General features: G+C 39.5%; 1 protein-coding gene across 1 annotated transcript in view; it reads left to right on the top strand.

The window, feature by feature from the left end:
- Positions 1–6,406, top strand: part of LOC140931007 (uncharacterized) — a 30,844-nt gene extending 24,438 nt beyond the window's left edge. The window contains exons 14-17 of the mRNA XM_073380757.1: positions 173–297; positions 1,369–1,537; positions 4,020–4,216; positions 5,744–6,406. Coding sequence (XP_073236858.1) covers positions 173–297; positions 1,369–1,537; positions 4,020–4,216; positions 5,744–6,406 — 1,154 coding nt within the window. The remainder of the gene's footprint in view (positions 1–172; positions 298–1,368; positions 1,538–4,019; positions 4,217–5,743) is intronic.
- The last annotated feature ends 6,232 nt before the right edge of the window (positions 6,407–12,638 follow it).

Here is a 12,638-nt window from a genome sequence, read left to right as displayed (position 1 = left end):
TGCCTTGTGAGTCGGCTTTCATTTACGCAATATGGCCCAATCATTAATTTCAGTCGCTTTACATTCTAATTACCTTTTTTTTATGCTTTGTAGTATGCAGGTTCTCTCTTTGCTCAAACGTTATGTCTGCGGCAGCAAATTAAGCACCTTTATTTTGTTATTTGCTATTAAGATGAAAGAAAAATGGACTACGTTCTTCAAGAAACTGAGCGAAACAGGCAAATGGTAAATCAGATAGCTTACAAAACATTTGCAGCAACTGGAGTAAATGATTCCATTTTTCCCGCTGGTCCAGAGGTATGCTTCCATCTCATAATGGTCATGAATTTTATGATGTTTTTTCGTTGTAAAATTGGGTTGCTCTTATTTCTTTTCTTACCAGATTTTGTTAACTTTCACCGCACAAGTTTACGTACAGTCACACTAACTATGCAAAAAACTTTAAACCACAAAAGTTTAGCCCACACAGAATTTACATAGGTAATCAAACGACCTCAAGATCAGTTTGGAATTTTAAAAAAGTATCGAAATTTGAGGTTTCTGAAAAACTCACCAGTGCAAATAAATTCAGTCCAAGTTGAACGAGAAAAGTCGTATGATTACCCTTTAATACTATGCGGTTAATGAACTTAACCTCGTCCCATAGCTGATAATGCCTGGTCTTATTGGAAAAAGCTAAAGTTTGAGTTCGTGAAAGCCGTATATCTCTACCGCGCGTGTTCCTTAATCCGTTCACGCATGCACCTTCCCGTTTCGCCAATATATACTTTACCGCATTTACAAGGAATCTTATACACTACGCCATCTTGTTCTCGTAGATCAACAGCATCCTTAGGTCGTACTAAAACATAAGTGTGATCTCAGTTTTGTGTCGGACCTGAAAACAGATCGTATGCCGTGCTGTTGCATATTCAAGAAATTTTTCAATGTACATTATTAAGTACTTAATAATATTACGTAAATAATGTAGTTTTGGGCTGACCGATTTTAATAGATAAACGCTTCTTCCAGGCCTGGCAAAAAAAGGGAATTAGAATCCAAGGATGCCTTTTAATTTGTGAAGGGAGCAAACTTTGCGACACATGCAAAGATATTAACTATCCAGCTGAATATCATGGTGCAAGATACAAGATCCCTTTTTCTCCCGACTCGCCCCATTTTGAGGTATGTCGTATTTAAGTAAGCCAGGAAAAGTTGTTTTTCAAAAGAATGAATACAATTTTTAACTGACAAAAATTGTAGCTGAAATATAGATTCTGATCGTTTAAATATTATTTCAACTTGCAAAAGATTTGTGGCTGTGAATTTACCACCCAGAAAGCGTTAGTATTTTTTCCAACCATTTGTTGCTCACATCTATTTATCTAGGTTCTTATTCAGGAAACTGGAAAAAGGCGGCTTTTAGGATTGGGTGTTGTTGATGAAGATTATGGAAATCACGCCCTGCCGGGTTGGCTAAAGGGATCCGTGGGATATCACATTGATGAGGGAAAAATATTTGATGCAACCAATCCTACAAAGGGAAGAGAGTATGAAGGTAACGGAAAAGAGCTGAAGAAAATTAACTTGGAGGATAACTAATCCTTTCAGTTTTTGAGTCAATTATGGAGACTTCAGGGAATTTCTACGTAAAAACTTCTATTGTATGACAAGACCAATGAAATTTCATTCTTCCATATGTTATAAATTTTTCCAAATGAGATTTACAAAGGAGAACGATTTAATGATAATCATCTCACAAGAGTGAGGTTGCCAAAAAATCGCGAGTCCCAAGGAAAAGATTTTACCTCATGCACCAATCGATACTACATGTGAGATTGAGCGCGTGACCAACACACCGCATAAGCAATCAGCAAACCGTACGAGGAGGTCGGTTATTTTAACAAAGGAAATTCAACTTATCCAAGCAGCGCTCATGGCGTAGGAAACGACTCCTCCTTCACCGGTCCTGTAACAGAAGAAGAAAACTTGCAATCCTTTGATTCCCGGCCCCAGACGGCCGACTTTAGAGACAAGAAGGAACACATCTAGCAAGAGGGCTAAGACGAATCAAGATGGCGCTCCCGCTGCAACAGACGCAAAGACCGAACAAGCAGTCACACGTAAAGTCAAAGACTTAACAAAATCACGAAACCCAACAGCGAAAGACGCACTTCGACAAAGGGCTCTTCTGTAAATCAAATCGGTTCAAATACCGACGAATTAATGGCAAAATTGCTAGGAATGATACAAACAGTCTTTCAACAAAAAGCGAGTGGACAGTCAAAATTGAATGCACCGCTGGAATCCATGGGAGAAAAACTTAACTCCCAAAACGAAACATTGCTAACGGGAGAACCGTTCATCACCTTCTTTAGATGGTGATTTTTCTTACAGAGTTGATGAGCTTGTAATTAAAGGACCTGACAATGAGGGTCACTCTCAAGCAAGCGTCAGACATTCGCATGTCCTCATGGAGAGCATCCACACAAAAACAACATGGTCCCTTCATCAAACAGTGGTTGGAATTTCTACTGACAGGAACAGGAATCGCAGCTCACCCACTTTGGGAACTGTAATTGATTTCTTAACGTCTCTGTTTACCAAAGGTCTGGGTTATAGTTGCATTAATACAGCCAGGTCTGCATTATCGTTCGTTATGTATACAGACTAAACATTCTGTAATTGTTCGATTCATCAAGGTGTGTCTGAGAATCGCCCTGCTCTTCCAAGGAACAAAATTGTGCGGCATATTGTCACCTGTGGCTCGATTGTCCCTTAAAAACCTTTCACTCAAAACTGTTACACTGGTGGCTCTAGTTAATGCCCAAGGTTGACAGACTATACATATGTTGAGTTTGAATACACCAAACCAAGAAGTCATCAAGAAGCATTGAAGTTTGCTGCTTACCCAGAGGACCTTAATCTTCGCATTGTTACCACTATTGGTACTTATATCAAGAGGACTCAAGGGAATTCAGGCAAAATCAAAGTGCTCTGTTTATCCGCTTTACTAAACCACACAAAGTGGTGAGTAAATCTACTATTGCACGGTGGGTTAAGACCGCCTTGCAAAATGTAGGTGTTGATATGGCTATGCTCACACCGCGCAGCACCCGTGCTGCATCCACAAGTAAAATTGATACCATAGTCCCTTTAGATATCCATCTTCTACCCACCCATACGGCATCACCGACATACATCTATTGTCCTTTCGCCTTTTTTTAAAGCATGCAGTTTGCTAGTCACGTGCTCAATCTCACGTAATCCCGATATATCTCTACTGGATCGATAGACTTACAATCAAACTTTAACTTAGGGTAAGTCTTGTTTAATTTTTAATTAGCATACGTTCTAGGTATGGCCTTCCAAGGACGGGCTGGTTCTATCCACTGAAGAGCGGGGAAATTAGACAGGTTTATTCCTTAACACGCATTCAGCAACTGTCGAAACCGCACTACACTCAACTCCCTTTATAGCGGACACTGTAGGGACCTTGAGTTAGTGCCTTTATTTGCGAGAGTCCGTATCAGCGGAAGTTTATTTCAGTCAAACGTTTGTAATTTGTTTTTACCGGAAATTTAGCTACGGAGTCCGTTTTATCGGGATATCTGTTATAGCGGGGTGTCCGCAAGGCGAGAGTTGACTGTACACAAAAAGTTTAAACTGGAATGCTGCAACAACATGCAACAAGGTAACGGGCGGACGCAACATATAACTTCCCACAATGTTAGGAGTTGTTGGCCAACAACGTTAAGTCCGTTGGCACGGGGCTCAACATTACAAATACGGAGGTCTAATTAACATAAGCTTTATAGCGCTTCATAATTCCTTTAGGTCTCTTCGCCATTGTCTTGTTTATATTATTTGGATTGTAGCAAAAGAAAACAAACAAACAAACAAACAAAATAGAATAAACTCGAAGGGTAAAGAGTAAACTTCAAGCGTTTTCCACGTAGTGATATGACTTTTGCTGTTTGGTTTACTAGACATCGTTGTTTGGCCAAGTAATTAAACTTATTTTCCAAATTTTCTTGCAGGCGCCATGGCCTACAGAGGGGACTTGATTGGCTGCACAGTCAAGTTTGAATTGGCAAAAGATAGTAAAGTTCCAATCGTGTTTTATTTAAACGGAAGGCAGATCACTGAGAAAGAGATATTAATGGAGTACACTCACAATGGGAAATTGTATCCCTACATTGGTATGGGACACACAGGATTAAGAGTGCTGGCAAAGGTTAGCGTGTTCATTTTCATTTGATCTTTCTGTAAAGTAACCATGTTTGCCTAAATAAATCGCATCTGCGCGAATTTAACAAGGAAATTCACCACCACTTTGTCATTATCTCTTTTCAGATATTAGTCAGTTTTTTTCGCTTTCCTTTGCCAATACCCTGCTATAACCCACCGGATGTTGCCACATCAATGATGACGATAATCTTACACCCTTTGCCAGTTCTCTGTTCTTCTTCTATGTCTAGTTTTCTGACACTCGGTTAAAATTTAAACCAAACTATCATGTGCTGGCTGGAGTATGTCAATGGGGGTGCATTATATTGAACCCTCCGTGAACCCTCTAGGACTTATCTATCCTTCGTGATTTTCGACGGACTCGACATAACCGGCAGAAGCAAATAATCGTCGCTTTTCTTGTCTTTACCCTAGCCCCTGCCACTCTTTTCCTAGCCATATGAACCATTGACTATATAGATGCGGATTTTTGCCCTCACCTTTGCTGGGTAGGGCCTCGTTTTATGGGCTTTAATTAATATTGATTTGAAACGATTAAAAGCGGCTAAGTTTATCCAAAAAGAAATTGGAGTTTTTTGATTCATTAAACGCCATTGCCAGAAAACAGAGCAAGCCCCAAACAATTCTGTTTCTTGCTGTTTATATTTTTTGGGGAGGGGAAGGATTATTCATCATCATCATCATCATGGGTTCCAGAGTAGTGCTCAGTAAGAACCCTTCTTAAAGTAAGCGCTTTTCCAAGAAGTTCTCAGTCTTCAGATTTCCTGCAGGTTGACATCTTCTGGTTTGTCACTGAATCAGCGGCCTTTTCTAATGACCCCTAATGCGCCTGTGACGACAGGGATTCCTTTCGTTTTCATTTACACTATTCATGCCATCCCTGTTTCTAGGTCTTTGTATTTCGACAGCTTTTTTTAAACCCTTGATGGAAGTCTTTCTATCAGATATTGCACCCGCATTTATGGGAATACACTTTTTCTCATGTCTGTTCTTGACTAGGATGTACAGGTCCTTCATCGGATACTTCCCTATCTGCATGAATGGGCAAATCATACAGGATGATATAATTAGAACATAATTATGTTGCTACCTTGATCCAGTGGACTTGAGCCACTGGTTTGTTATCTTCATATGCACTTCATTTTACATCGCTGAGAGTACTTTCCAGGCGAAGCAACTTCCCATCAGGTTTCATATATTTTTCTGGTTCTGACCTTCAGCAGCGTGTCTTGATTTTCTTTGCATACAATGATGATGCCCTACGACGTTTAGATGAACCTTGAGCATAAGGGTTTAAATTGACATTTGAATTTACCAATTTGGGGGGGAAAGAGAAAATTTTTCCCGCTTTCATGTTGTTGAAATATTGATTTGTGCGGAATAATAAATTTTCACTATTCAACCTCTTTTAAAAGGTTGTTCAGTTATCATGCCACTGGAACGCCATACAGGGAAGGCAGGTAATAGCACTGAAAATCAATAATTAAAGAAGTTTATGTTTGTTTTAATTTAGATGACTTCTCGTCACGATGTGGACAAAATCGTGAGGATCCCTCAATTGAAAGATAGAGATCAACTTCAGAGTGAAGAGTTTGACTCGATATTGGACACCTTGGAAGGAATCGAAAACAAGTTTTACTTGTCCTTTCAGCGAATGAATGATGCTTTTCGACTTTTAAGCAGAGAAATGGATGAGGGTACTGAAACCGAAGAAGTCATCGTGGTCTCAACAGAGTTGGTGGTTGAAAGTTCCCCAGATCAGATGGTCCTAGAAGAGACAAAGGAGCTGTGCGAAAGAGACAACCAGAAGCGAAAAAACGTTGAATTATCTTTTGACAGAGAAATAGATCAAGAAACCATTGTGCCAACAACATCGTCGGGGACAGAATGTTCCTTAGATCATATTGGCCTAGAAGATACAGTTGACCTGTGTGAGAGGGACAACCAGAACCGAAAAAATATTGAATCGTCATTTGAAACGAAGACTACGGTTGTGAAGAGTGTAGAAATAGAACACGCAGGAAAAATGAACATACAGAAGCCGACAAAGGTTGCAAGAAGAGAAATAGAGGAGAAAATAGTCCAGCTGGAACGAATGATGGATAGAAAATTTTACCAAATATTGAACGCTTTTCAGCAGACAATAGAAAAGGCCCAGCAACAGGATAAAATGTAATATCAAAGGTTTATAAAACATACAGTAGTGTTTGCGTTTGCTTTTTATAGCTAATATAACTACAGTAACAGCAATCTGTTCTTGTATAAACTGCTTAATAAGATTTAGGAAAACGTTCAAGCGCTCTCATAAGACGAAACGTAGAGAACAGTGTATGAACAGTAGGTCACGTACTAAATTGGCATTCCAGGTATAACTTAAAGAATTCTTTAAGATAATTCTATAATTGATAAACACTACACGACACTTTTGAAGATGTCGGTATAAAGCATCGTTAGGCACAGAACGAAATCTTAAAGTTTCACCAAACCAAAATACACTACAACAGTCATGGGCAGAGTAACCTTTCTTGTGCAGTTAAAAAAACCCCTTAACCTTAACATTTATTCTAAATGTAGCTAAAACTCTCCCAAAACTCCTGAACTTCTTTCTGTGCCATAAGAACCCTCCTTTGAGTAGTCTTACTCTATATTGAAAAGCTTCTGTTTTTAAACTCTATTAATTTACGACTCAAGCGATCCTCCAAAAACTCATTTCTTGGATGATTGAGAGTCGAAAGCTTTGTCACAGGGTCAAACAGTCTGGCCATTTGGTTAAACAGAGAGTTCAAGTGAACCCTAAAAAGTGGATTTGTCAATATAAATCTAGCAAAAATTTGGGAAAATAGTACTTTTAATTAAGAAAATTCCAGTCGCAGTATCATGGTGGGAACATTGCTTTCAATAAGGACTTTTAAGCAGAGATTTTGATTAATATTTTTGTAACTATTTTTGTTTTGTACTGCCCTTGCTTGAGGGACTGGATTTAGGGAAATGTATTTTAATTTTCTATTATTGGACGTCCTCTATCCATTCTAACGAAGCTTTGCACTGCTCTGTCTATGTGTCCTTAATTGACCATTCTATCGCCATGATAAGAGCTAGGTATTTGTTTACCTATTTCTTGTCGTTTCTCCGTTACATGTTCTTTACTAATTTTGTTCGATCTGATGTATTGTGTGGAGATGAATGAAAATAAAACATTTTAAAGGAAGCCCAAGTCTAATCAACCCTCATTCTCCGGTTCACGACAACTCACCTGTCGAGACAACAATTATACTTTGCAATCAACACTCTCTGAACCGACACTTCTAAAACGCGGATAGCCACCTAACACGGACACCTAGGGTTGATCCCTGCAGTTGGTCAGTCATTTTCTTTGACTTTTAGCCTGCGTAAAAAGTACCAGTGTTTTTTAGGGCTGAGGAGAAATTTAGAGGACGTGTTTACTCACGGAGGAGAGTAAAGGAGAGGAGGTTCCAGTTTCCCATTTTTTCCCACACGAAACCGACATCAGACTCAACGGTAGCCCGCGTGACACGCGCCAGTTAGTTGTTTTGAGTAGTTTTTTAAGAGCGTGCGCGTTATTTCTTCCTTTGCCCTAAGAAACCGGCGCCTGGTACGCAGAGTAACCTAACGGGAAAGATAACCTTTGGCATTTGGTTTAAACACCAACACAAAAACTCGAACACGAGGAACACGTTTACCTCAGTCCCACCCAGTCTTTTCACAGGTGGACTAAGCTCGAAATATGACCATCCTGCAATCGGCTGTTGAGTAACATTCGGAATATATGGATTTGTATAGGGGCAAAAACGATTATGTCTGTAGCCTACGAATGTGAAAGGATTTAAACAAAAAATCGGCTAACCTCACCTAATTTGTGTGTTTCTTCTTTCCTGTATGGTTCCTAAGCCGATTTATGACCCTTTAATAAGAGAACAAACAGGTTCCAATACCCGTCAATTGGCCACTAAATGACTATCGCGGCTTTAGCTGACGCGCACACGATGCTATACTTTTTTTCAACATTTCAGTTTATCTTTCAAGTCACACGATGACATTCTCGTAGACGTTACACCTCCGCTGCTTGATCCTGAATTATGCTTTGCAACTCGGAAATAACAACAATGCTTCACTAAATATATTCTTGCAAAGCCGGGTCCGGTCTTCCCACCCTAAGATAGATAATTAATGGAAAAATCAGTGGAGCAAATGACTGGAAAATTAACCTTTTTACCAACGCAGATGGGAATTTTGTCATCAGGTCTTTACCAAGAAAAATATGGCGCGATACCCGTTTTAAATTCAACTCAAGTCAGGGTTTTTTTTTCAGTTTCAGTGGAGGAAAGAGAAGTTAATGAAGACAATGAGTATTTTATACATTTCGTTAGACAGGTACATGTACATAAACAACAGAAACTAAAAGATACGTTAGTGAAGGGAGTTGAAATCGGTAAGAGCAAAGCCAACTGTCAATAGTGAAATCTGTAATTCTATTTTACAGCAATAGTAATTAAGTTATAAATCTCAAATAGTGGAAAGTTTGACTAATGGACGCGGGTCGCAGGTTGTACGTCGGGGGTGCGGGTTGGAAGTCGCGGGTGAGGGTTTCGATGTCTTGGCGTCTTTCCTTAATTATGCTTTTTTCTTTATATAAGTTTTTTAATAGCTTGAGGCGTGCGATTTTAAAGGTGATGTTACACGGGACGATTCGCAACGACGAGTTTTAGTGTAACACAGCGTTGCAATGTTGGAACAATATTGTAACTATTCGAGACAATGTTGCAACGATGTTACAACGCTTTGTTGAGCTAAACATCGTCGTTGCGAACCGTCTCGTGTAACATCACCTTAATTACCTCTTGTTATCAAGTTATAAGCATTTTATCTGTTTGCCAGCTAAGTGAAAAGAACAAGTACTAAGGAATGAGTGTTACATACATTAATACATGTATTTCCATACGGACTACCGAAAGCTGAAATCCGTTGATCTTGAATCTCTTAAGCGGGACTTATCTGACTCCTTGTTATGCAGTGATCCACCGAATCTGCAAGTGCATCTTCACTCAGAAGATCCTCGTGACCTGGATGCTCTTGTACGCAGATACAACACTACACTTTCTAAAGTCATTGATTGTCACGCCTCACTTAATACTAAGACTGTGAAAGTTAGACCTGCAGTGCCTTGGTACAACGACGAGATAAAGGTCTCGAAACGCTTGAGACGTAAGGGTGAGGGAACCTGGAGGAGAACGAGATCTCTGTCTGACTTGAATATTCTAAAGTCTTACAGAAACCGCGTGACAAATCTCATGAACCAGGCCAGGCAGGCATTTAACACTGACTTTATTGATGAGAATAGTACAGACCATAAAAGGTTATTCAGAGCTATCAAACAATTCCTTGCTAAGAAAGAGGAGTTTTCGTTTCCTAATTATTAGGACAAATCAAAACTAGCCAATGATATTATTTTTCGCCAACGTAGGTAATTCGGTTCCGTAATTCAACTTGTCAGTGAACATAATGTAAAATTAATGAAGATGAATTTCACACCCATCCAACAACTACATAGTTCTCATTAATAGGTGTTATCTTTAGTTTAAGGAACCCTGTGGTAATTGCTCTGCACAAGGGAACACCACTTGTTACAATGTACACTGTACCAAGTTAATAGCGGAATTTTTCTGATAATAGGAAAAACAGTGCATCAATGATCTGACTATTGGACCTTAATAACCAGTAGATTTGAATTAGTGTATTTGCTTTAAATTAGAAGTCCGGTAAGGGGTTATGCTGGGGGCACTAACAGAAAGGGACACCTTTTTCACGCTTCAGGTATGAAAGCATATTAGGGATTTCCTGAGTTAAAGTACATGAGAAAAAGTAAAAATCTGACAAAAGAAATTTGTGACCGTAATATAGTCAAAAAAATTACCTGGTTTCTGATTCCTTTATATTAAAATGACAGTGTATTTACAACAGTTAACAGGAAACTAGGTCAGGTGGGCTCCTGACAAGATATGTGAAAGGGATGCCATTTATTTATAGAAGACACGTGAAAGGGGTACCTCTACAGTCAAAATGGTGCATGTGAGGGGTTGGACCTCTGGGTAGAGTCTTGCGGCGTGTATAAATTTTAACGTAACGTTGTAATGTGACAGTTGAGATTGGAAATTCATTTTAGTCGCAGAACGAGTCAAATGTATAGGAAATGTCACATGCTCATCACCTTTGACTTTAAGCAAATGTTATGTAGTACACTATTCATAACACTCGTAATGATATGCGAAAGTAAAACGCGAAAAATAAAATACTTCCGAGGATGGAATGCACGCAGGTACGTGCACAAGGGTATAGCAGGACTATAAATACAGGATTAGAGCAGAACACTCCTTTCTAGCTTAGTTTCTAGCCAGCGAAGCAGTCAAGAAGGGATCGGCCCACCCGCCCACCCCATTTGTCTACACAAAATTCGCGTGGGTCTTTCAACACTGCTACCCTAAGCCAAGCTGTTCCAGCCTGGCTTAGACCGTTCAGCAATATTATGTCCATATCTTATTTAAACTAAGCATGAATGAGAATGTTGTGAAACAGATTACTATATTTGCTCCCCCTGCAAATATGGATCTGATAATTATGATGCAAATTTATGATACTCTAACCGCTTGAGCTACTGGAGACCCTATGGTGAGCAAGGGCCAATTTGTGGGTCTCGACTGGAACCGCATCACGCGGCTACACAGCCAAGTAATGACTGGCACACAAGAACTCACTAACAGCATCGCGCTGTCACCTTAAAGCATATCAAAGATGCGGCCAACCAACCTCCAAAGTGAGTATATTAAAGATGAAACAACAACAACATGATATTAATTATGAGGAGGACTCGGCTGTGTAGCCGCGTGATGCGGTTCCAGTCGAGACCCACAAATTGGCCCTTGCTCACCATAGAGTCTCCAGTAGCTCAAGCGGTTAGAGCATCCGACTAGATCACGGAGGGTCGTGGGTTCAAATCCCATCTGGGACTCGGATTTTTTTTCCGAGTCCTCCTCATAATTAATATCATGTTGTTGTTGTTTCATCTTTAATATACTCACTTTGGAGGTTGGTTGGCCGCATCTTTGATATGCTTTAAGGTGACAGCGCGATGCTGTTAGTGAGTTCTTGTGTGCCAGTCATTACTTGGCTGTGTAGCCGCGTGATGCGGTTCCAGTCGAGACCCGCAAATTGGCCCTTGCTCACCATAGGGTCTCCAGTAGCTCAAGCGGTTAGAGCATCCGACTAGATCACGGAGGGTCGTGGGTTCAAATCCCATCTGGGACTCGGATTTTTTTTTTCCGAGTCCTCCTCATAATTAATATCATGTTGTTGTTGTTTCATCTTTAATAAATTTATGATACAGTCCAAATATATAGAAAGTTATTGTTTTTGCATTTAAGGCAAATACGAGTAAAGTGCTCTTTTGGTATCCTGTAGAAACAAGAGCAAACACCACTGCAAATTAGGGTTTTTGCAATATTTTTGCCTGCATTTGAAGTACAGGAAAAACTGCCATCTTTTCCAAGGAAGTAAATTTGAGTAAATTGGTAGAAATGTTGAAGATTTGCACATGCTACATATATGGAGAAAATTTGTATCAAACCATTACATTTACTTGGCTTTTGCGTATCAATACCTATTTAGCAAATATACAGTACTACAACAAGTGAAGAGTAAAACGATATGCTTTTCGTCTCTCACCTATATTTTGACAGTGATAAACGGCCTTCATCAGCACTTGCAAATTTTCAAATGTGTTCGTTATCATGTAATAATGGTGTGTGATGCTTGTAAAGGCCATTCACCCTGATGAAGGCCGTTTAGCACGGTCGAAACATAGGTGAGAGAGGAAAAACATATCGGTTTACTCTTCACTTGTGGTACTGTACTTATTGACTTGTGAAGGGAATGTCTTCTAACAGATGCTTGTGATAGGTTGTATTTAGCAAATATATGTATTTGCCAACACTTTAGCCGACAGCTTCCGTGACATCTAATGCAAATTTAGAGCTCAAAATGTACCATATATTTGCGCCTTTCGCAAACATTAGTAAATCCGTTTTTTCGTCCAGTGATAGAAAATGTCTTTAATTTAAAATGGGGCTTTAGTTGTAAAAAATTTTGCCCTCAGATTTTGTGTTTACCAGTGAGCGCCCTCATTATTCACTGGCATTGTTTTCAAGTTTCATATACACGTGCACAACTTCAGCAAAAAAACAATTTGCATTCAAATGGACCCTCGATTACTTTCCGAAGAAATCTCCGAAAAATGCTAATGTAGCAGATATGGTGAAGAAAATGTCTGTAGCGTCAATTTTCTTTCATGTGGGCCGCACAAATAAACCGCTATGTAATACTTTATTTGCATTTAT

This window comes from Porites lutea, chromosome 1, assembly GCF_958299795.1.
Source record: "Porites lutea chromosome 1, jaPorLute2.1, whole genome shotgun sequence".
NCBI classification, from domain to species: domain Eukaryota; kingdom Metazoa; phylum Cnidaria; class Anthozoa; order Scleractinia; family Poritidae; genus Porites; species Porites lutea.
Note: the sequence above shows the minus strand (reverse complement) of the source record. Positions and strands in the feature narration are given on the sequence as shown.